Source organism: Peromyscus eremicus, chromosome 12 (genome assembly GCF_949786415.1).
Source record: "Peromyscus eremicus chromosome 12, PerEre_H2_v1, whole genome shotgun sequence".
NCBI classification, from domain to species: domain Eukaryota; kingdom Metazoa; phylum Chordata; class Mammalia; order Rodentia; family Cricetidae; genus Peromyscus; species Peromyscus eremicus.
This window is the reverse complement of record NC_081428.1, coordinates 10,801,867-10,822,392: the sequence shown is the minus strand read 5'-3', so window position 1 is coordinate 10,822,392 and position 20,526 is coordinate 10,801,867. Positions and strand designations below refer to the sequence as shown.

Below are 20,526 nucleotides of genomic sequence, written 5' to 3'. Positions count from 1 at the left end.
CCACTGGAAAGCAGCCCAGGAGCATGGCTGAACCGAGCTTCCACGGTTTCTGGGGAGCGTGGGGCCGAAGATCCTTATCTGACCTGTTGTGGGATGGTGGTGGGGTGTTCCCTGAGCAATGCAACAACCCTTGGGGGTTTGGAGGCGTCAGCCTTTCTTTTCTTCCCTCAGCAGGTGAGGAGGAGGTGGTCCTCGGTGGTTTATCACCTTACCACGGAAGGCAGAGGTAGGAAGACAGGGCTGGAGGCCTGGCTCTCAGCTCCAAGCTCCCGAACGCAACAGTTTACCGCTCCAGGAGAGACTGGGAAGCTCTTACCAGTGGAGGGCGTGGCCTGGAACGGGGCGTGGCCTGGGGGGGGCCTGGCGAGGTTTCAGCCAAGGGGCGGGGTTTCGGCCACGGGGCGGAGTCTGGGGGCGGGGCGGGGCTTTAGCGCCGGGAGGCGCTGGCGGCGGTGGCGGAGTGGAGCGGAGCGCAGGGGAGGGGACGGCGGCCGGCCGCGCGGAGGGAGTGAGTCACCTGACCGCCGCTTGCAGCCTTCAGTCGGGCCGCGCCGCGCCTCGGCTCCGGTGAGTGGGCTCGGTCGGTGCGGGCTGTCGTCCTTCCGTCCTTCCCGGGGGTCAACCAGGCTGGTGGCGGGCGGCCGCGCGGGCCTGGGAGTGGGGGGCGGCAGGCTGCGCGCTGTTTACGCGCTGCGCGGACTCTCCGGACCGGCCGAGCCGGCGCCGCCCTGCACCGAGCTCCGCGGGCCGCGTCCCGCTCTGCTTGCGTGCCGGGGGGCCAGGCCGAGCCAGCCCGGACGCCGGGACCACCCTGCGGTCTCCGGGCTTCCCTTTGTTGCAGCTTTACGCACGTTTGTGGTTTAGACTCCTCACTGCCTGGGCAGAAGTGGGTCTCGATGATAATAACGACACCAGCTTTGTGTCCGTGTCCGGTAGCGCCAGGGCCAGCGCGTTCTCGTTCAGCATTCTCCGGCACTTTGGTGTCATTTGGTGGAATTGCGCCGATGGCTTTTATGTAGTGAGCTCTCTACGTTCAGCATGGGCTGAGTCGAGGCAGACGTAGTAATTCTGAAAGAACGTGTGTGGGAAAAATCCAGCTCCAGCGACAGGCTTGGAAGAACAAAGGCTGTTTTTGCAGGATGCTGCTCTTTTTGGAGAATTGTATACAGTTGTGACTGCTCGCCGTGGAGGATGCCCCTGCTGGGTCTTTGTTTAGGTTTTTTGAGCACTCTTCAGCCCACTGGGTTTACATGGAAGGCAGTTCAGAAAGATTAAAGGATGGACACCCTAGATTTGTTAGTGGCCGAGCCTTTGAACGCTACACACGTACAGAGAAATGGGAAGGGGTATGGGTTGGCCTATTCTTCCTGCTCTGGCGGTGGTAGTGGTGCAAGCTCTGGGCTGGGCTTGAAGGCGCTTGCCACTTCTGGCTTTGGACATCGTAAGGTAGTCTGGGGGGGGGGGGGAGGCTCCTGGTGAGTCATCTTGGAGTTGGGTGGCTTTGGAGGCGTGATCGCCTCTTGTATTGTTGTTTAACCGACGGATCTGTCAAGTGGCTTCCCTTTGTTCGCAACGTCGGTTGGATAACAAGGTAGGGTGACTCTTTAAAAGAGTTTGTGTTGCTGAGTCATTCACCCCAGTCTGAGAGGTAATTAGGAACAGCTGGTGCAGATACGCTCATCACATGCCTCCACTATAAAAGGCTGAGTTGCACACACGAGGGGTTGCTTCTGGAGGCCGGAGGGGGGGCCCCCCCGCTGCGGGCTGTGTGTTTTGATACAGGTAATCAGTGGGTGACGTGGGAGAGCACGCTTAGGACGTGGCCAAGTATAACACCGAGGTGGTGTTTAAACAGCAGCCTCGTGGCCTACTGCGGGAGAAACAATTTGTGCTGGAGAGATTTCAGATAGAAGGAAGGCATTCAACAGTATTGGAATGAAACATTCCCTTCTCTTGATGTCCTTAAGTAATTGTTTCGCTTTTAGTGTTGATGCTGAGTGGTGAAGACACACGCTTAAGTTATTCTTTGTGAAAGTTTGTTTTTGATGAGGCCACAAAGGGGATTTCCTTTCAGGGTTTTTAGGTTTTCCTGCATAACTAGTTTCTAGGGTCAGAGAGGTGGTAAAGGACGAAGTCTGCAGGTTCTCTTGGGTCAAGCCTAGACCGAGGGGTCTATGGGAAGACAGAATGTGTCTGTCTCACTCTCTTGATTTTATGGATCTTGTGTGATTGCTTTTTGCTTGAAAAAAACGAGCACATACATACCCATACCAGTCAGTCCTCAGTGCAAAGTTTAGAAATGGAAACGTGTATGAGGGGGAGGAGAGCTCTCTTCTTCCCCTTTACCAAAATAATAGATTTTTTTCCCTGTAAATTTTCTTTACGTTTACTTATTTATTTTTGCTTTCTGCATCTATTTATGCAGAGGTCAGAAGACAGTTTGCAGTTACCATTCTCCCCTTCCATTCCGTGTGCTCTGGTGATCACACGCGGGTCATCTAGCTTGGTGGCAAGTGCCTTTACCCACTCAGCCATTCTATGGGCCCAAGAATGATGATGCATTCTTTATTATGGATGGTCAATTCCTTTAAAACATTTGTAGTAGGAAAACAGTTACTTTGTTGCTTTAGATTTAGGGATTATCAATCATGCATCTTTCAGATATTAGGAGCTGTCAGGTAGTATACAGGGTGATTTATCTGAGGTGAAAACACCCAAACTTTGCTTTTAAAAATACTTAAAAATAAAAGACAAAAAGTTAAAGAAGCAGAGTGACATTATTACTTGTGTATTAAGTAATGTGGTTATATGCATTTTTATCTTGTTTTCTCTTGAGGGATCCACAATTCACTTTCCACTGCTAATACCATTACTCCAAAATTGCAACAGGTTTTTTTATTTTGTTTATTTGTTTTTAATTTCTGATCTCTTCCAGCGAGCTGTAGTTACTTCAAAATACTCTTAGTATTTAATTTTCACTTCATATATAGTTTTTATATTGTAAAGAATAGAAGGTGGTAATTTCTGGCTACATTGTTGAAGTTAGTGATAGAAATAAGAAACGATACAGTTAAATTTGATAATGTTTATTGAATTTGAAGGTAAGACTAGTGGGTAGGTGGTTGAATGTGTGTGATCTGGAGAGTAGCAGAAGGGATAGCAGGAACACTTGCTTGATAATTTACACGTTGGAGTGTAATATTTATAGCAAAGTTTTTAAAGTGACAGTGTTCTCTAAGAGAGCCTATGTGTTTTCCCCCTTTTTTCATACTCTTGTGAGAATTATTAAAACTGTGCATTTAGATAATCCCTTGGGAAAGTGGTATTTCATAAAATGTCAGCCTTTTAGGAGAGGTTACTAATTTTACATTTTTTTGTTTTAATGTATTCTTTTCTCTCTGTTTATGTGTATGGGCACACAGGTACCATGGTATGTGTGTGTGTGTGTGTGTGTGTGTGTGTGTGTGTGTGTGTGTGTGTAGGTCTGAGGACAACCTGTGGGAATAGGTTCTCTTCCTCCATCCCATGTGTCTGGACATCACACTCCAGCCCTGAGGCTTGGCAGCAGGTGCCCTTACCCACTGAACCATCTCGCTGGCCCAGGAGGTGTGGCTACTATTTGCCATTCAGTCCTACCTCAAGGCCTACGCCTTTGTACCTCTGTACTGTGGAGGTGACTCTCACAATAACGCTTACAAAACTTGTTGACATGACCAGATGGCAGAGGACTCTTCACAGCGTGGCTTGCTCTGCCCATGGCTGAGGTTTTTAACAGTCACCTCCCCCCTTCAGTTTTCTGACTTTCTATTAGTAGGACACTTGCTTGAACCCTGAACCCTGTGTCTCTTGAAGAGCCAGCAAAATGAAAAGATTATTTTAGGTGGTGGGATGGATGATATATGAGATCCTTTTGATTTTAGAAAAATATGCCAAAGGTGAGACTCAACTGATAGCCAAAGCGTGGATAATTTGAGTGTTGTTTCCTAAATCCAGGCCCTTTGCAGAGAGTAAACTTCAAAACTGCAGATAAATTACTACTTTGCATCACCCTGGTGGACCCCCGGCCTCCATAGTGCATGGCATTAACAGATCTGAAGTTGGGGTCCCTGTACATTTGACAGAGAAGCTATGAACTCTTAGTGGGAGATGTAGAACTGTATTGCTAAATATCAGGTTTTGCCTAAGTCATCATCTTTTAGGCTTTGGAGCTAGCTGTTAATTTACTTGTGTTTCTGGAAAATGGTGGCGATGATGATGATGATGATGATGATGATGATATCTGTATCATAGATTGCTGTGAGCATCTAGTGTGTTACTGTGAACCAAGTGTCAGGACATAAATTGTTAGGTCCTATTTTATGGTGTCCGGAATGAGGCAGGTTGTGTTCTTACTTACAGGGCCTCATTAGGTAGCTTCTGGGAGCTGAACTAGCAGCCACCACCACAGATGAGCTGGTGGCGTGTATTGGGCGGGTAGTGTTACTAGAAATACAACTCAAATGGACTCTATTGGTAAGGTGGTAGCAGGGTTTCAGGTTGGTACTTATGGACTCAGCCTTGAGCTCTGGAGCACCCCATGGTGTCCTGCCAGTTAAATGTAACTGGTGTTTGAAGAAATAAAGAGTACTTAGAATTTTCTCTCTGGCTCTTCCTTTGCATCCCAGGTGAGGATGCTCTGACCCGTTGGATTTAGCAGCCTGGCCACTCCCTCTCTGCTTGTTAGTGCTGGGATGGAACTGGCCTCTCAGTTCTACTTCCTGGACTCTGTCAGTTTATGGGGAGCACGTGTAATGCACCCTCCAGTCGCAGCTTGTAAGTCCCGTGTTGTCTTTAGACAGCGAGCCTGTAAAGAAGTTACCCGTGCTAGGGACCCAAAGACAGTGAGTGTGTTTTTAGCTGTAGTTGTTTCTGTTCAGAAAGGTGTGTCAGACACTTGGATTTTCCTTTCACCCCCGCGTGAGTGTCCTGCTGGTGAACAGCTGTCTTTCAGTGTGCCTTGGCTGTGTTTGCTTACTAAGATGTCTACTGATGGCTGCAGAGTGACCCAGTATGGGCCAGTTCTGGTTCTGTGGGCTTTGAACCTTGGCAGTTTGGAGCAGATTGCAGGAGCGGGTATTTTGTGCACTTGTTGACTGTATAGTAATTTGAAACAGATTTTGAGTTTCTTCTTCTTCCATACATTGTGATGACTGAGGAAGTGGCTGGAATTAATTCATTATTCTAATTTACCTCTCGAGATAAAAAGGAAACTGGTCTTGGGATTTATTTTTTACTTGTCAGTGACTTGGAGTGAGCAAATACCATTTGGGTGGTGGAGATGTTACCCATCTTGTATACCTAACACCTTTCAAATCATCACTCTCTGTAGCTAGAGTTTTCCTACCTGGCCCACGGTCAGGACAAATCTCTCTCACCTGCCAGTCCCACAGCCACTCAGACCCGACCAAGTAAACACAGAGACTTATATTGGTTACAAACTGTATGGCCGTGGCAGGCTTCTTGCTAACTGTTCTTACAGCTTAAATTAATCCATTTCTATAAATCCATACCTTGCCACGTGGCTCGTGGCTTACCCTCATCTTCACATGCTGTTTCTCATCATGGCGGCTGGCAGTGTCTCTCTGACTCAGCCTTCCACTTCCCAGCTTTATTTTCCTCCTTGTCCCGCCTATACTTCCTGCCTAGCCAATGGCCAATCAGTGTTTTATTTATTGACTAATCAGCAACACATTTGCCATACAGACCATCCCACAGCAACTCTCAGAATAGACCTTTCTTAGTTCTCTTCAGAACCTCAGAGTTTAGGATGCATTTGTAGGGTATTAAAACCTGCCCCAAGGCAAACCTGGGAAACAAAGAAACAGAGGCTGCCCACTAACCAACTGCTGTTAGGGCACAGAAGACTGCCCTGAAGCTGGCCAGATGCAGGTTCCCTTCTCAGCATTGGGGCAGTTGGGACATGTTCATAATGCACTGACGTTGTGTGCAAATTATATTCTGTTAAAAGGAAGTTTAGATGCATCTTCTTAAAAGCCCTGGGATAGTCTTTGTTCAAAAGAATATTTTTGTAACAAGTATTCCTGGTTTCTATCTGTCTTAGTCAGTTTTATGCTGTCAAGAGATACCATGACCACAGCAACACTTACTTATATGGGGGCTGGCTTACAGTTTCAGAGGTTTAGTCCATTTTCATCAAGGCGGGGAGCATGGAGGCACATAGGCAGACATGATGCTGGAGAAGTCGTTGAGAGTTCTACATCTGAATCCACAGACAGCAGGAGGAGAGAGGCATTGGGACTGGCTTGGGTTTTTGAAACCCCACAGCCCACCCCTAGTGACACACCTCCTCAACAAAGCCACGCCTCCTAATTCCTCTCAAGTAGTGCCACTCCCTCATGACCAAGCCTTCCAATCTACGAGCCTATGGGGGGGGGGGCAATTCTTATTCAGACCACCAAACTATCCAATGAAGTCATTTTAAACAAACAACTTTCGTTCATTTTTGAGGTGGGGTCGGTGGCGTTGGACGGTTGCGCTCTGCTCTCTCCTCCCTTCTTTATAGCAGAGTCCTTTTCTGCTGGTTGTCCTTCGTGGCGTGGACATTAGCAATGGGCCATTTCCCAGGCTGTTGATTAAATAATAGAGCGAGGGCCCTGCCCTCCTTCACTCCTCTCCATTAATCTAACTGACTGTCTGCCTCCTGGATACCCTAGGAAGGTGCTCTTGACTGAGGTGGCGAAGTCTTCAGCATCCACTTGAAGAAGTAGGGAGATCCCCCCCCCCCCAACCCGCTGACTTCCCTGCTTGCCGGTGTCCTCCTGTGCTTAATGTCTTCTCCCTCTGCTGAGGATGCCAACATCTTTTAGAAGTCAGCTCCATCAGTTCAGAGAGTTGATTATAAAATACTTAGCTATAAACATTTATTAACATTTTAGTACATTTATTAGGTTGTAATTCCAGAGTAAGTGGTTTTCAGTAAGAACAGTAATTTTATTAGTATATATTTTATGTTTAAGCACTGGTTTTGCAGTGAAAAGCTGTTACTGTGTATTGGCTCAGGTGTCATTTCCAAGGTACTGATGTTTATTTACTGTATTTCCTGGGGTGTCTTTTCGGCACAGCACACAGTTTTCCACTGTGTAGGAGCCGTCTGTTAAATTAGAAGAATCAGCAAACTAGTTTATGGCTCTTTTAAGAATTGTTTTTTCATTTTAGTAAAAAACTTTGTTATTGGGTAGGGTTTTGCTGGCCTTGAACGCCACAACCCTCCTGCCTCCGCCTCTCCACTGAGAAGGGGTCATAGGTGTGCCTGGCTTAGCAGGACTTTTTTTTTTTTCCCCGAGACAGGGTTTCTCTGTGTAGTTTTGGTGCCTGTCCTGGAACTCACTCTGTAGCCCAGGCTGGCCTCGAACTCACAGAGATCCACCTGCCTCTGCCTCCCAAGTGCTGGGATTAAAGCCGTGCGCCACTACCACCAGTCTTTCTTAGCAAGACTTTTAATGGTGAAAAGCATGTCGTCCTGCTGAGGAGGCATCTTCACCAAAATGCCTTCAAGTTGTAGCTGTCATTGAGAGAAATACAAGGAAATTCCCGTTGATGCTGAGACTGTGACCACTGGCGACTTTCTGTACTCCGTTATGTCTTTGTGGTAAAGGACTCCCCAAGTACCAATCAAACTCTAGTTCTTTGAGTTTCTGTGAGGTGTGTTTTATTTCTGAGGGCTTGCCTTTCATCCCTGGTCTAGTTGGGTTCAGGCCTTAGGCATCTGGGGCACCGAGTCACTGGAGTAGGTTGACCTAAAGAGTTGTTCCTGGTGGAAGAGCCCAGCTAGGAGCTTGCCCCTCCACCCAAGCCCTCTGCTGTTAACTGCAGCGGCTCTCACTCTGAAGTTGAGGGTGGGGGTGTTGAGTGTTTGGGTTTAATGGTGCCTTGTTCTTTGTCTCCCGTGGATGCTGCTGCTCTTCCCAAACTCACACACAGATACACATCTGTTGAGTCTGTAGATAGTAGGGTGGGTTGCTAAATTTATCTCAGCATTTGTGACATCGAAGCTTGTCAGATACTGGGTTTACATGTAATGTAAACTTACGTCTTTATATACCGGGAACCTCTCTAGACACTGGCAGAACTTTCTAGAAGTTACACCTTAAGAGCCCAGCTTTCTGTCATAGGATGGCCAGTTGGAGTGAAATGAGCCAGGGGATCGCAGATGAGGAGAAGCCTGCATTTGGGGAAGTCAGACGAGCCTTAGGAGTGGTAAGATGACTGCGTGGTTTGCTGGAGGATGCTGCTTTCGTTGGCAAGTCAGACGTTCTGCAGAAGCTTAGCTGTGGATCAAGGCTGGAGACAGCGGCAGCACTTGCTCTCCTCCAGTGGCAAGATAGCTTCCCCAGCTCATTTATCTCAATGACTCAGTTCTCTGCAGGGAGACGATACCCACCCCTGCCACGGGATGCTTCTTTATCTGTGTGTAAAACTTTCCCTAAAGCTCTTCTCTCTCCTTTGTGTCTGTGTTCCCCCAAGCCAGCGTTCACATAGAGATGTCAGTGTCAAGGCGAATGAATGGCACCTCTGATTGGCTTTAATGACGTGTCTGTGTATGTGGGAGCTAGATGTCTTCCTCTATCACTCCCACCCCTTGGTTTTTTTGTTTTCTTTTTTGATACGGGTCTCTCAGTGAATCTGGACCTTATTGATTGGCCTGCCTGGCTGGTCAGTACAATCCAGACATGTGTTTGGCTCCACCTCCCTGTGTTCCCCAACTCAGTGCTGGGCTCCTAAGTGTGAACTGTCACCCTGGGTGCTGGGGACCCCAACTCTGATCCCCATGCTTGCGGAGTTAACGTGGGCCACCTCCCTAGCCCCCAGCCACTTTTTAAAGTAAAACTTAGTATGTATTTTGGTAGTCATGGTGAGGTGATAGCCGTGGGCTTCAGTGGTGGGTTTTCCAGTGTTGATGGAATCCTCGTTGGTGGGTACAGAAAATCCCACTGTGAAGACGGAAATGTTACTTGTCCTTTAATTTAATCGACATTTAAAATAAACGTGAGCGACATTTTTAACCAAGGCATACTTTTATGCTTATAGTTATTGCTTCAAATTTATAAGGTAATATGTGTTTATAGCTGACAGTTTGAATGCTGAAACCGAAGAAAGAAAAAGAAAAAAATTACCTCAATATTTTGATGAATATCCTAATGAGTGTGGTTGGTGATGGCTGGCACCCAGTATTATTCACATGTCAAATTTGAGATGCCAGAGGGCAGGTTGGAAGTCCATGAGCTGTGGGATCCTGGAAGCCTAAGGATTGCAGGGAGAAGATGAAAAAGCTGTTGAATATTGCTGAGGTAACTGCAAGAAAACTGACAGTTTGCCCTTTGGTGGACTCACATGAAATTGCAGAGAGGGAAGTGGAGACAGTGTGAGTGTGCATTGCTCTTCCTGGGGAAGAAAAGAGGATTGTAGGTATCCGTGGGTATTGGCTAGGGTTGATGCGGTATATTGAAAGAGGGTTAAGTAGATTGGCTTACATGATATAGCCTGGGTGGGCCAACACTGACTGCCCGCCCTCTGAGTGAGGGGAAGGTGGAGCTGAGAACCAGAGCTCTTCAGTACACCAGGCTGGATGCCTCAGCAGTCCCAATCGTGTGCCGAAGCCCTGGGGGATTCCTCCAGAGCTGGTTTTCATTCCGTGTGGGAAGGCTGAAGAATCTGAGCTGTGATACCTGCATGGGATGATGGCTGCAGGGGAGAGACAGTGACTGTGGTAGCAGCAGCTGGTAAGACACAAAAGCAAGCGGGCAGAGCGCCGAAGCCGTTCCTTAGATTCGGCTGCTGCCGGCTGGCGCTCGCTGCCCGCTTTAGGACGGGCATTCCCACTGTGGTCTGTCTGTCTGATCGAGAAGAGCCCTCACAGGTGCGTCCAGGGGCTTGCCTCGGGTGATTCCAGATCTTGTCAGGTTGATCAGCTATCACAAAGGGGATGGGGGTGTGTGTGTCAAGAAATTTCGAGAGGGATATTATGCTGTGATGATGGGAATCCTCATATTGGTCCCTGTAGGGTATCTTACCACCTTCCATTAACTCCTCATTTTTGCTAAAATCTACTTTTTGTTAAGATCGTAGTTTAAGATTGATTTTCTCTTTTTTAGACGCCTTTCCTATTTGAAAAATCTTTAAAAGTTTCATCAGTTCTCACAGCCAATTTACCAGCAATTTCTATTGAACTGAATCTGATTGTTCTTTGTTACTCTTTTTGTAAACACCTTTCAAGTTTGTTTCTAGTGAAATCAATATGAATAAAAAGTTAGAGGGACCAGCCTGGTTCACTGTGCTGTAATTCTGCGGAGATGCAGAGTCTACTCCTGTCTGGTGTTGAACTTGTTGGTGACCACCTCTGGGTCTGTAAGATGTTTGTGTGTCAGTCTGAGACTTTGTTGATTTCCTGTCTCTCTCTCCCCTCCCCCCATAGTCAGGTTAGTTTTGTTTCTGCTGTTGAGAACCTCTCCCACTCGACTCTAAATGTGTTTTTATTGTTTTCTTGGGCTCATTAATATGACAGGATCAGTTGAACCCTACATTATAAGTCATGCAGAAATACTACCTCTTTTTCTGGCTTCTTGGATTCCATCCCCTAGCGAAAGTTTGGTTTTGTCAAGGCTGGTAATAACTTTCATTCTGTCCTATAACTGTGATGCCATTCTCTGAGAACCAATTAACAATGTTTATGTGATTTTTACCTGTGTTAATATTGAGTGTGAACAAACTGTGGTAATGCGTTTCTTTCTGAATTGTTTTGGTGTCACCCTGTGCATTAAAAACACATGTGTATAACATAAAAATAAAATCATATGCCAGGTGCTATCCTAAACATATTAAGTATACCTTCTCTTTTTCCCAAGAAAAATGACTGTTTTTGTTTTTAAGAGAAAGAGACATGAAGGAGCTTGCTCAGTGGGCTGGGGAGACATGGAGTACTTCAAGCACTACTCTGTCCCCCAGCGGCCGCCGTTCCACATGTGAGACTCTGAGAGGGTCCTCGCTCCTTTCTAAGAATCCTCTTGCCTTCTCTTTAGTGGCATCTGGTTGTGGATTTTGGGATGTCTGAAGTGCGTACTTAGGCATGACACAGGCTTGGGGGAGGCAGAGTGACCCAGAATTTCACTCTTTGGGAGATTTTCAGTTTCCCCCTTTTGAATTTCTTGTGGGAGTCTTAAGTTAACTGGGGCGGTCATTTTCTGCCCATTACTTGTTCATCTAAAAAAACCAAAACTCTATAGCTCTCCCACATTGGAGGCGGGCAGTGCACACTTCCTGATAAGGCAGTGAGTCGGGACACCACTCGTGGTCAGTCACTGCAGTGAGGGGAGAAAAGGAGGCATCAGGAAGGGCGGGAAGACGCACACTCGTTTGTTTTCAGATGGCGTGATTGTGCACAGAGAAAAACAGTAAAGAGTTTACAAAGAAGCCCCAGAATGAATGAATTAGTTCAGTTGGGTTTTGGTTCATATCTCAGAGATACAGTTGCAATTATGTAGTAAACCTGTAAAATAAAGCATAAAAGCTCAAATCTATCTACAGTGCTCCAGAAACCATAAAACACGTAGGAATAAATTTAATAGAAGATGCACAAACCTCCTTTGCTCTAGACAGCATCATCGTAACATGAAGAGATATTACAGAAGTCCTTGGCACATGGAGCGGGAAGCCCTGTTTATGAGCTGGGAGTTCGATTTGTTAGCTGTTCCCCCTAAATAAATATAGTTTTATTGCAACCCTAATTATAATTCTACTAGCTCTTTCAACTCAAAGATAATAAAAAAAATGTCTAGGAAGAATTAATGTATTTCACGCAAGGAGATGAAAAATGGCCAACACAAGCACATGTGAGGATGCTCAGTGTTATTAGCACCAGGAAGACAAATAAGAACCACGGTGAAGTACTCTGCACACACCGGGAGAGCCAAGATTCAGAGGATTAGCGCCAAGGGTTAGTGCTGGTATAGAGCTGGTATGGATGGGCCCACACACTGCTGGTAGCAAAGCGAAATGATGTAGTCCATCTGGGAAACTATTGTGTGATTGCTAAAGAGCATACACCTCCCATATCACTCAGCTCCTGTCTTCCTAGGTAATTACCCCGGGAACGTGGAGTGAGTATATGTCCAGGCAGCTGTTTAATAAAATTTTAGTATCATCTCAAGCTGAGACTAGGTCAGTTATCTATCTTTATCACCAATTAAGTGGATGAACAAATCGTTGCATATTTGTATAATGGAATATTTGCTACCAGCAACAACAAAAAGAAACATCAGATGTTCTTAGCATCAGTGTGTATTGAAACCATTCAGCTGAGTGAAAGAAACTTAAAAAAGAGTACATGATACAATCTATTTGCATGTTAAAAGGGAAATTCATGTTACTGTACTGTGATGGTGATAGACACAGATCATTGGCTCCCCATAGCCAGAGGCATACAGAAGAGATGACTGAAAGAGTCATGTGGATTCTGAGGAGGGACAGAAACCCATATGCCTTGGTGTTGCTCTCATGTGTATATGCAGTTTTCAAAGCTTATTGAAATTTGGGGTGCTGAGGCAGAAGAATTGGAGTTTGAGGCCAGCCTGGGCTACATAATGAGACATGTCTGAACAAACCAATCTTACCAAAGTGAAAGCTCACTGTAGTGTATAACTCAAACACAGGCAGCTCATCGTGTGTCATGTGTAGCCCACAGATGATAACGGTGACTGATGATGCTCATGAGAAGTCTGGATTCAGGAAGGATGCTTTGTTGGTATGGACCAGTTGGAGCGGCTAGTGCGTGTTTTCCTAAAAGATGCAGCAGTCCTTTTAAACTTTAAGTCGTTGGCCCGTGCATTGGGCAAACAGAAGGCCCAGTGTTCCTACAGTTCTTTGAGGGAGGTTGGCAGGTAAAGTGGTGGTTCTTTTGTTTTCAGTTCTGCAGCTTGAACTCTGTTTTGTTTTTTTAATGTTTATTGTTTTCTTTCATATTGTTCCAGAATTGCCTTCCAGGCTTTTCCAAACTTAGGAACCTGAACGAGCAAAGGTAGCTTTGCAGATTTGCGGTATGAAGAACCTTCTGTTGCTGATGTCTGAGCAGGAGACAACTTTCTTCAGGTTCTCTGACAGTTCCAGCTCCTCACTTTTAAGCCTGACTTTGTCTTAAGATTTCAAATACAACATTTAATCCAGTAAATATATGACAGACCAGGCATGGTGGTGTACATGTTTGATCTCAGCATCTGTGAGGCAGAGGCAGGCAGATCTCTGAGTTCAAGGCCAGCCTGGTCTACAGAGTGGGTTCCAGGTCAGTCCTTGTCTCAAAAAACCAAAAACCCGAAGAAAAAACCCCCAAGAGAACAAAACTAACGAAGCCGGCATTACGTAACTACGTAATTGTTAAGAAAGGGAAAAGCCCGAGTCAAGATGCACCTCAGTGCTGCAAAAGCAGGGCAGGTGGGTGGGGGGCAGGGAGACACAACAGGGGTGGGGTGTGGGGGAGGGCGTGGGGGGCAATTAGAACCAAGTGTTTGAAAGGGCTGTGCTGAAGCCTACCGCTATGTTTGCTGACGTACAGTGTTAATTTAGAGAAGTTCTGCTTCGTAAGCTGCAGAACATTGGACTCCAGCTCTCCAGGCTCTCCTGAGCTCCTCGCTTTGAAACTCGCCCCTTTGGATGGTGCTGCGGGCAACTCTGCTTTGCCCTTCTTCTTCCTTAAAAAAAGTAACTTCACCAGCACTCCCTGTCGAGTCCTACTTTAGGTTTCCTTGAGGCTAAGGGAGCTGCCCTCAGAGATGTGCTGTCAGGTGTGGGTGACTGAACACCTGTGATATTTAAGCCTCCAAGAGGTTAAAGGAAAGAGCAGCTCTCGGTTACTGGTTTCTTTTTCCTTCTGGCTTTTCCCTGGCCAGTGAGGCAAGTCTCAAGGGCTCTGGAAGACGGTGCTGGTTTATATTTCCACAAAGCTTTGGATGTTAAGGTTTATTGAAAACTTGAGAATAATAATGAAAACATCATGATTCTTTTCTATGGGCTACCTCATCTCAATTTTTAACGTTTTAAAGAAAAAAAGGCCCCGGAGGCGAAGGACTAAATGTGTACATACCATAGTGTGTCAGTTGTCTGTCACCTACGTGAAAGATTGATGATAAGGCTGACTACCAGATTTCAGGACACTCACATTGGGTAGCTCGGTGTGGAATACAGGAACTGACTTGGGGAATTAGAAGGATCAAAAAAGATAACGGGTACAGGAGTTTGCCATCCAAACTCTGCATTCCAGGTAGGTGGACGTGAAGTCACCACAGGTGATAAAGACTGCAGAGGCAGAAGCCTTGAGAAGAATCTACCAGAAAGGAGGAGACATGTTCAGGAGGCGGGATCAGCTGCAGATCCAGGGTTCCACTTAGAAAGAAAAGCCATGATGAATGTTTTAAAATATGATTTCTGATGTCTGTTGGTCAGTACTTGTCTAGACATACGGATATTCATGCACACACAGACAACACCCACAGACAGACACACAGGATTAACAAAACTCCTTTGACAGTATTGTTTCTCATTAATTAAATAGTACGATTAAATGAAAAATGACCAGCTTTTATTTTGATATATTTTGATATAAATACCTTTGGGTGTCTTGTGTGAATTGGTGACTGCTGCTGCCTTATTTACCCTGCGGTCTCATTCCCATTCTGAGCGTCTAAGTCACATTCTTGACTGGGCCTTCCCTTCGTTTGTGGTCTTGTGGCTGTTGGTGCATAGGGTGGCACACACAGGGAGGGAACCCTCGTACAAAGAACCTGTGTCACTGTTCAGTGACAACAGAATGTTTGGGTGGTAGTTTTATTTACTGTACCCCCATACTGAGACGTAACACACATCGTCGTCTTGAGATTCGTGTAGCAAGTAGTTCTGTGTACACTTGCGGCTTTATAGTCATGCTAAGCCACACCCTACAGACCTGGCCCTGCCATCTTAGATCATCTCAGGCTGAGTTCTCTCCTTTGTAAATTATCTGAAAAGTTATTAAGACGCAACGAATCCTAGCCTTTTGTCTTACTTTTCAAGTGTCCTTCTGAAGGTGAATACACCAGCGAAACAGTAACTGTATTAAAATGTAACTTGTCCATCATGGGTGGAGAACAGAACACCAGGAATCTGAACTTCAGGAAGCTCTAAAATGCATGTTCATCCTTTGTCAACGCGAGGGAGTGAATCAGCAGTTTGTGAAGGTCAGCACACCTTGGCTTGAGTTGAGGCAATGGTGTCTGTCCAAGAATACAGAACCATTCAAGTGCAGTGAGTCTAAGTTTGGGTTTAATTAATTAACGGTTACAGATGTGAGCGGCTGGGATGCGGTAGTTTGCTTTTAGGTTTGAGAAGTGTGAGACTGTGCCTGGTGGATGTGGATAGGAGCTGTGCAGGGTCATTGCGTAGGTAAGGTGTTGGGTAAAAAGGATTATTGACTGCTCAGTTCAGAACACCCCTGGGTAGGGCCCGCTGTAATGAGGACAGAGGTCAAGGTGTCTCTGTTGCTCAAGTCACTGTCCTGATGGTGTTTACAGTTGGCGGCCCTGACTCAGCCACTTCTGCAGTGTTCGTAGCTCCAAGAGGTCTGAGCTGGGATCTTTTTGGCCTTTTGTAGTTCTGGAAAAGCCACCTAAGTTCTTCATTCTGTGAGCCCTGATTAGTGCATTGCCATCCACAAATGGAATGTTTGGAAAGTGTATATGGTCTGGGTTTGGATTGTATTAAAAGTGTCAAGTCATTCAGCAGCAAGTACTCATAGCCGGGTAAAGTACTGGCTCGAGTACTTGGATTGTGGCAGAGCGCAGTCTAGACAAAGTTGTGACATTTAGGCTGAGACCTGAAAGGTGAGGAGTCAGCTGCCTGAAGTCTTCCAAGTGGCAGGCACATTGAGAGGGAGGACTCTGGGGTCTAGAGGGTGTTAGTGTGGCAGGCAGGAAGGGGTGTGTGACTGGAGCGTAGCACAGACAAGAAAAAATGATTTGAGAGAGGGGAGGGCTGGTGAATAGACCGGAAGCCCACCAACCACATGACTTTTAAGAACATGTGAAGGAACTAGGTATACTTTTGATAAACTTGAAGAGTTATCCTAAGGTTTTCAGCAAGGAAGATCACTTAGAAACAGGGTTACTTGAGTGGTGTGAGCTTCATTAATGTCAAGTCTTCCTAAAGAACAGCTAGTGTGTATTGTTTGCTTGCTGTGAGCTCAGTCCCTTTCGTTCATCACCCCACAGAAACATCCCAACCTCTCAGGGAGCTGGTGACATCATCCCTGATTTACAGATGGAGGGGCTGGGCTACAGCACATTGATGAGCTTGTCCAAGCCATGCAGCTGTTGTAGAGCTGGGATTCGATCCCAGTTAATCTCAGATTCTCAGTCCCAAGCTGTTAGTTAGTACCAGCCATCTGTGAATCTTTAAACTGAGCAGATCACAACTGGTATCATTTTACTTTTTAGATTTTTAATTATTTTTTTTTGTGTGGGCATTTGTGTAAGTGTATGCACACCAGTATGTAGATGATCTCAGAGGCTGGAAGATGGCATTATACCCCGTAGTTAGAGTTACAGGCAGTTGTGAGCTGCCCAGAGTGGGTGCTGGGATCCAAACTCCTGCCTCCTGCAAGAGCACTTAACCTCTGAGCCATTTCTCCAGTCCCTTGGACTATTTTTTTAAAAGTAGAAAATACCTGAGTACTTTGTATGGGGTAAGGATTAAATGCTAATATATGAAGCTTTTTTTTTATATTTTAATTTTATGTAACTGCATTGGTACATGTGTAAACTTGGGAGCTGTGTAGAAGGATAAACATTTGTAGAAGTAGGACTTGAGTGCTTGGGTTAGAGCTGGAGAGAAGTGTAGCCCTCAGTGGTAAGGTAGAGGCCCCAGGACTCAGCATAGAATTGTACAGTTGTATATGTGTACCTGGCTGAGAAAAGTGTGAGGAGTGGGTCCCAGAGTTCCGTGGGAGCAGTGAAATTCCTAATGTGAGCTGTACTTGGTCCTTCTTAGTGGGTCCTCACGTTTATTTCAGTTCCCGATGCTAGCCGCTCTCAGCTGCGGTTGATTGCACCTGGGGTTGGCATCCTACCAGTGTGAATGTTCACATCCTACCCGAGGATGGGAACCGTGACGTAATCTGTTACCGAAAAATGCCTGAGCAGGGGTGATAAACCAGATGTGATTCTCTCTGAGTCTGAAGTAAGCTGTGGCCCACTGTACCTCAGAGAAGCAAGGGGGGGCCACCAGACCAATGGTGGGGTGGCTTTTGCTGGAGTCACCTTGGGATCCAAAGAACCTTAAGGTTATGGTGTGCCATCTGTCTTTCCAAGGAGAAGAGAAACATGGCAAGTTGGAAAGCCACTGTGAGGCGAGAGAAGGGCATGTATAGAACTTTGGTGGACAGGTGGAGTTCCCGACATCACACACTGCTGGCAACATCAATCCCTAAGCTTTTATACTTTCCCTTGGCTGTGTGGTGTTCACTAGAACGACAGTGATAAGTATAAGACTAACACACTTTAAAGGTTTTAACCTGGGTGGCTGGAAAGTGTGAGAGCCATCATGGGCCGGGTGGTAGCTTTGGCGTTGGCCTTGGCTGGCAGGCCAGTGTGGACAGCTGCCTTGAAGGAGGACACTCGTGGCCCCTGAATTCCCACCTATAGGAGATAACAGGATTTTGGAAAGTTCATCTCTACTGTTCCTAGCAGTTCTTAGTAATTCCTTTTGTTGATAACTGAATCATGAAGAATTATTTTAAGAAGAATCTGACTGCTCCTTCTGTAAGGGTATAATCCCAAAGTTCCATTCACCTTCACATTTAATGTTGAAGTCACCAATGATGTTATGTGGTATGCTGGGTCAGCTAAAGGAAGGCTGGATCCTTAACCTGAGACAGAGTTTCCTGAAAGATTGTACTTTCATTTACACTTCTGTGGAGTTTAACCTTTTACCTGTGTAAAAGCAAACACAAAGTATAAGAGAATTTATGGATTGATTTGTTTATTTGCAGCTAAAACATCAGAACTTTGAAGTGGAACCCATCTGTGGTCTGAGTGAATTTGAGTAGTTCTGATTTCTCCTTTCTTGTGTTGTATCAAATCTGAAGGCACAGCAGTGTCTCCTTCACAGACCCTCTGGGGGTCAGACAGTGTCAGAAGGAATGAATGATACAGCAGGCTTATGGGCTTCATCTTTGAGGTGCACACTACTGGGAGTGCTCAGCGCAGACCATGGGGACTGCAGGAAAATAGCATCCCTTACTTAGACTCTTACGGTTTCTTGTGTGTCTCAGGGTGTATGTATCAGAATAGTCATGTCAGAGATAATATGCATATGTGTATTTGGGGGGTACCTCCTTTCTTTGAGTGCTAGTATTGTGCATGTGCTCAAAAAATGTTTCGAAGCCATTTTATGTCCAAATGATGATGAGTTTGACTTACTTTGTAGTGTTTTGAGGAAACCAAGGCTTTCTGCGCATGATAAACCATGTTCTTGGTGATAATGTGGCTTTGCCTGACTTTGGCCTCACAGAATGCAGCATGTGAAAAGCGAGTTCTAAAATGTGTCCTGACACATGGGAACCTTTTTTTTCCTGTGCTTCCAAATGAACTTGACCTTGTGTTGATTGGAGCCTCTGGATGGGAAGCTCTGCCTTTGCCTCATCTCTCCATTGTAGTGAACAGGACATGGAGAATGGTGGAGTACCCCATCCCAATGTGACCTTCCCCTGGCCACAGCCGTGAACTGTCTTCAAGTAGAGGGTGGGATTTGGACTGAAGGTTTGGGCCAGCTTATGGCTCCTGTCAGACCTGTTCTCAGAGTGAACTTACTTTCAGACGTCTAGGAAGTCCTGGGCTCAGGAAGTTCTTACTCTTTCTCTCTAAGATCCTTGCCTTGAAATTAGAATTACTATCATCAGCCTGCTTTACTTGAGGTTTGTTGAATGAATCTACATTGTCCCTCTGGAGACTTTTGTCTCCACTTTTGTGTTGGTGACAAGTACGTATTTTAATTCATGCTGACAGTTTGTTGTTTAAAACACATTTCCCCACAGGATTTGTTAAGTGACATCTTCCCTGTATCTTTGCAGGTCGATGACAGTTAGAAGCATGCTTTCCACTGCTCTCCCTGATCCCGTTTGCCACCCAGGATGTCTGTGAGTGAGAGCTCAGTGTTTGCCTATGAGTCTTCTGTGCACAGCACCAACGTCTTACTCAGCCTCAATGACCAGCGGAAGAAGGATGTGCTGTGCGATGTCACTGTCGTGGTGGAGGGCCAGCGGTTCCGAGCCCACCGCTCGGTGCTGGCTGCATGCAGCAGCTACTTCCACTCGAGAATCGTAGGCCAGACTGATGCCAAGCTCACCATCACACTGCCTGAAGAGGTGAGGGGCCACAGTGCTGGCAATCACAACCTGTTGTTACCTAGCTACCTTCTGGTTATAAGCTGAACACAAACTCTAGTCTCCCTGAGGAGATGGGCATCTCGAGGAGCATTTCTGTAGCAACCCTTCTCTGGCTTTTGTTACGGGAATGTTTACATGTGAAATGATCGCTTTGCATGTTAATACTTGTTGAGCAGTAGAATATGTGGATACAATACCTGCATCTTAGTCCACCTGATAGATTACAGGCATTTGGAAGGGTTCTGGCTTGGGTGCTGGCTGTGTGACTCTGTCTTCTGAGGGACACCGTGACAAGTTCAAGCTGTGTGCACTCTCTCTCCTGAGACATCTCCCATGAAAAGCAGGCACTCTGCAAGTGTATTTCTCCCTGGTTTCCTTTTTCTTGAGATGGTCCTTATACTTTGGGAGGAAAGAAGTGGTATGTTGTCTTGGCCAGTGAGATGGCTCAGCATAAAGGCATCTGCTGCCAAGCTTGTTGACCTGAGTTCGATTCCCTGGTCTCACATAGTGGAAGGAGAGAACTGAATCCTGCAAGTTGTCCTCTGACCTCATGTATGCTGGCACACACCCTCCCACATCCCCCACCCACCCACCCACCCACCCAACAAACAAACATTAAAAACCGAAGTAGTTTGTTGTCTTACTTGTAGAGCTCTGTTTTATATACGCCTTTCCACCCCCCAGTCTGTGTAAGTACTAGGGTGTTTGTCTTTGTGCTAGCCCGAAGGGGCTTGTCTTAGGTGGGGTGGGGCTGGTTACACTGATTCTTTCTGACTCTGTTATTGGAGCACGTGCTTTGGCAGTCACTGCTCTTAGCATATTTTGACATTGGACACAAGGACTTTTAAGGAGAGGAGGAGAAAGTGTGTAGAACTTCTTGTGTATGACATACTGTGTGATGTTGGGCATAACTGGATGAACTGCAAACTGATCTATAGTGGAGCTGGTTGCTGGTGCTGCGCCTCGTGTGTGTGACTCTGGCTGTAGTGTTGGGGTGTGAGTCAAGGGTACCGGATCATTGATTTTACAGAAGAACATGACTCACAATAGGGCATGCTTTCTACAGT

The 20,526-nt window shown here is 46.1% G+C and overlaps 1 protein-coding gene across 1 annotated transcript in view; it reads left to right on the top strand.

Moving 5' to 3' along the window:
- Positions 1–453: 453 nt before the first annotated feature.
- Bach1 (BTB domain and CNC homolog 1) overlaps positions 454–20,526 on the top strand; it is a 38,648-nt gene continuing 18,575 nt past the window's right edge. Inside the window, exons 1-2 of the mRNA XM_059277588.1 lie at positions 454–567; positions 19,145–19,438. Coding sequence (XP_059133571.1) covers positions 19,205–19,438 — 234 coding nt within the window. The 5' untranslated portion in view covers positions 454–567; positions 19,145–19,204. The remainder of the gene's footprint in view (positions 568–19,144; positions 19,439–20,526) is intronic.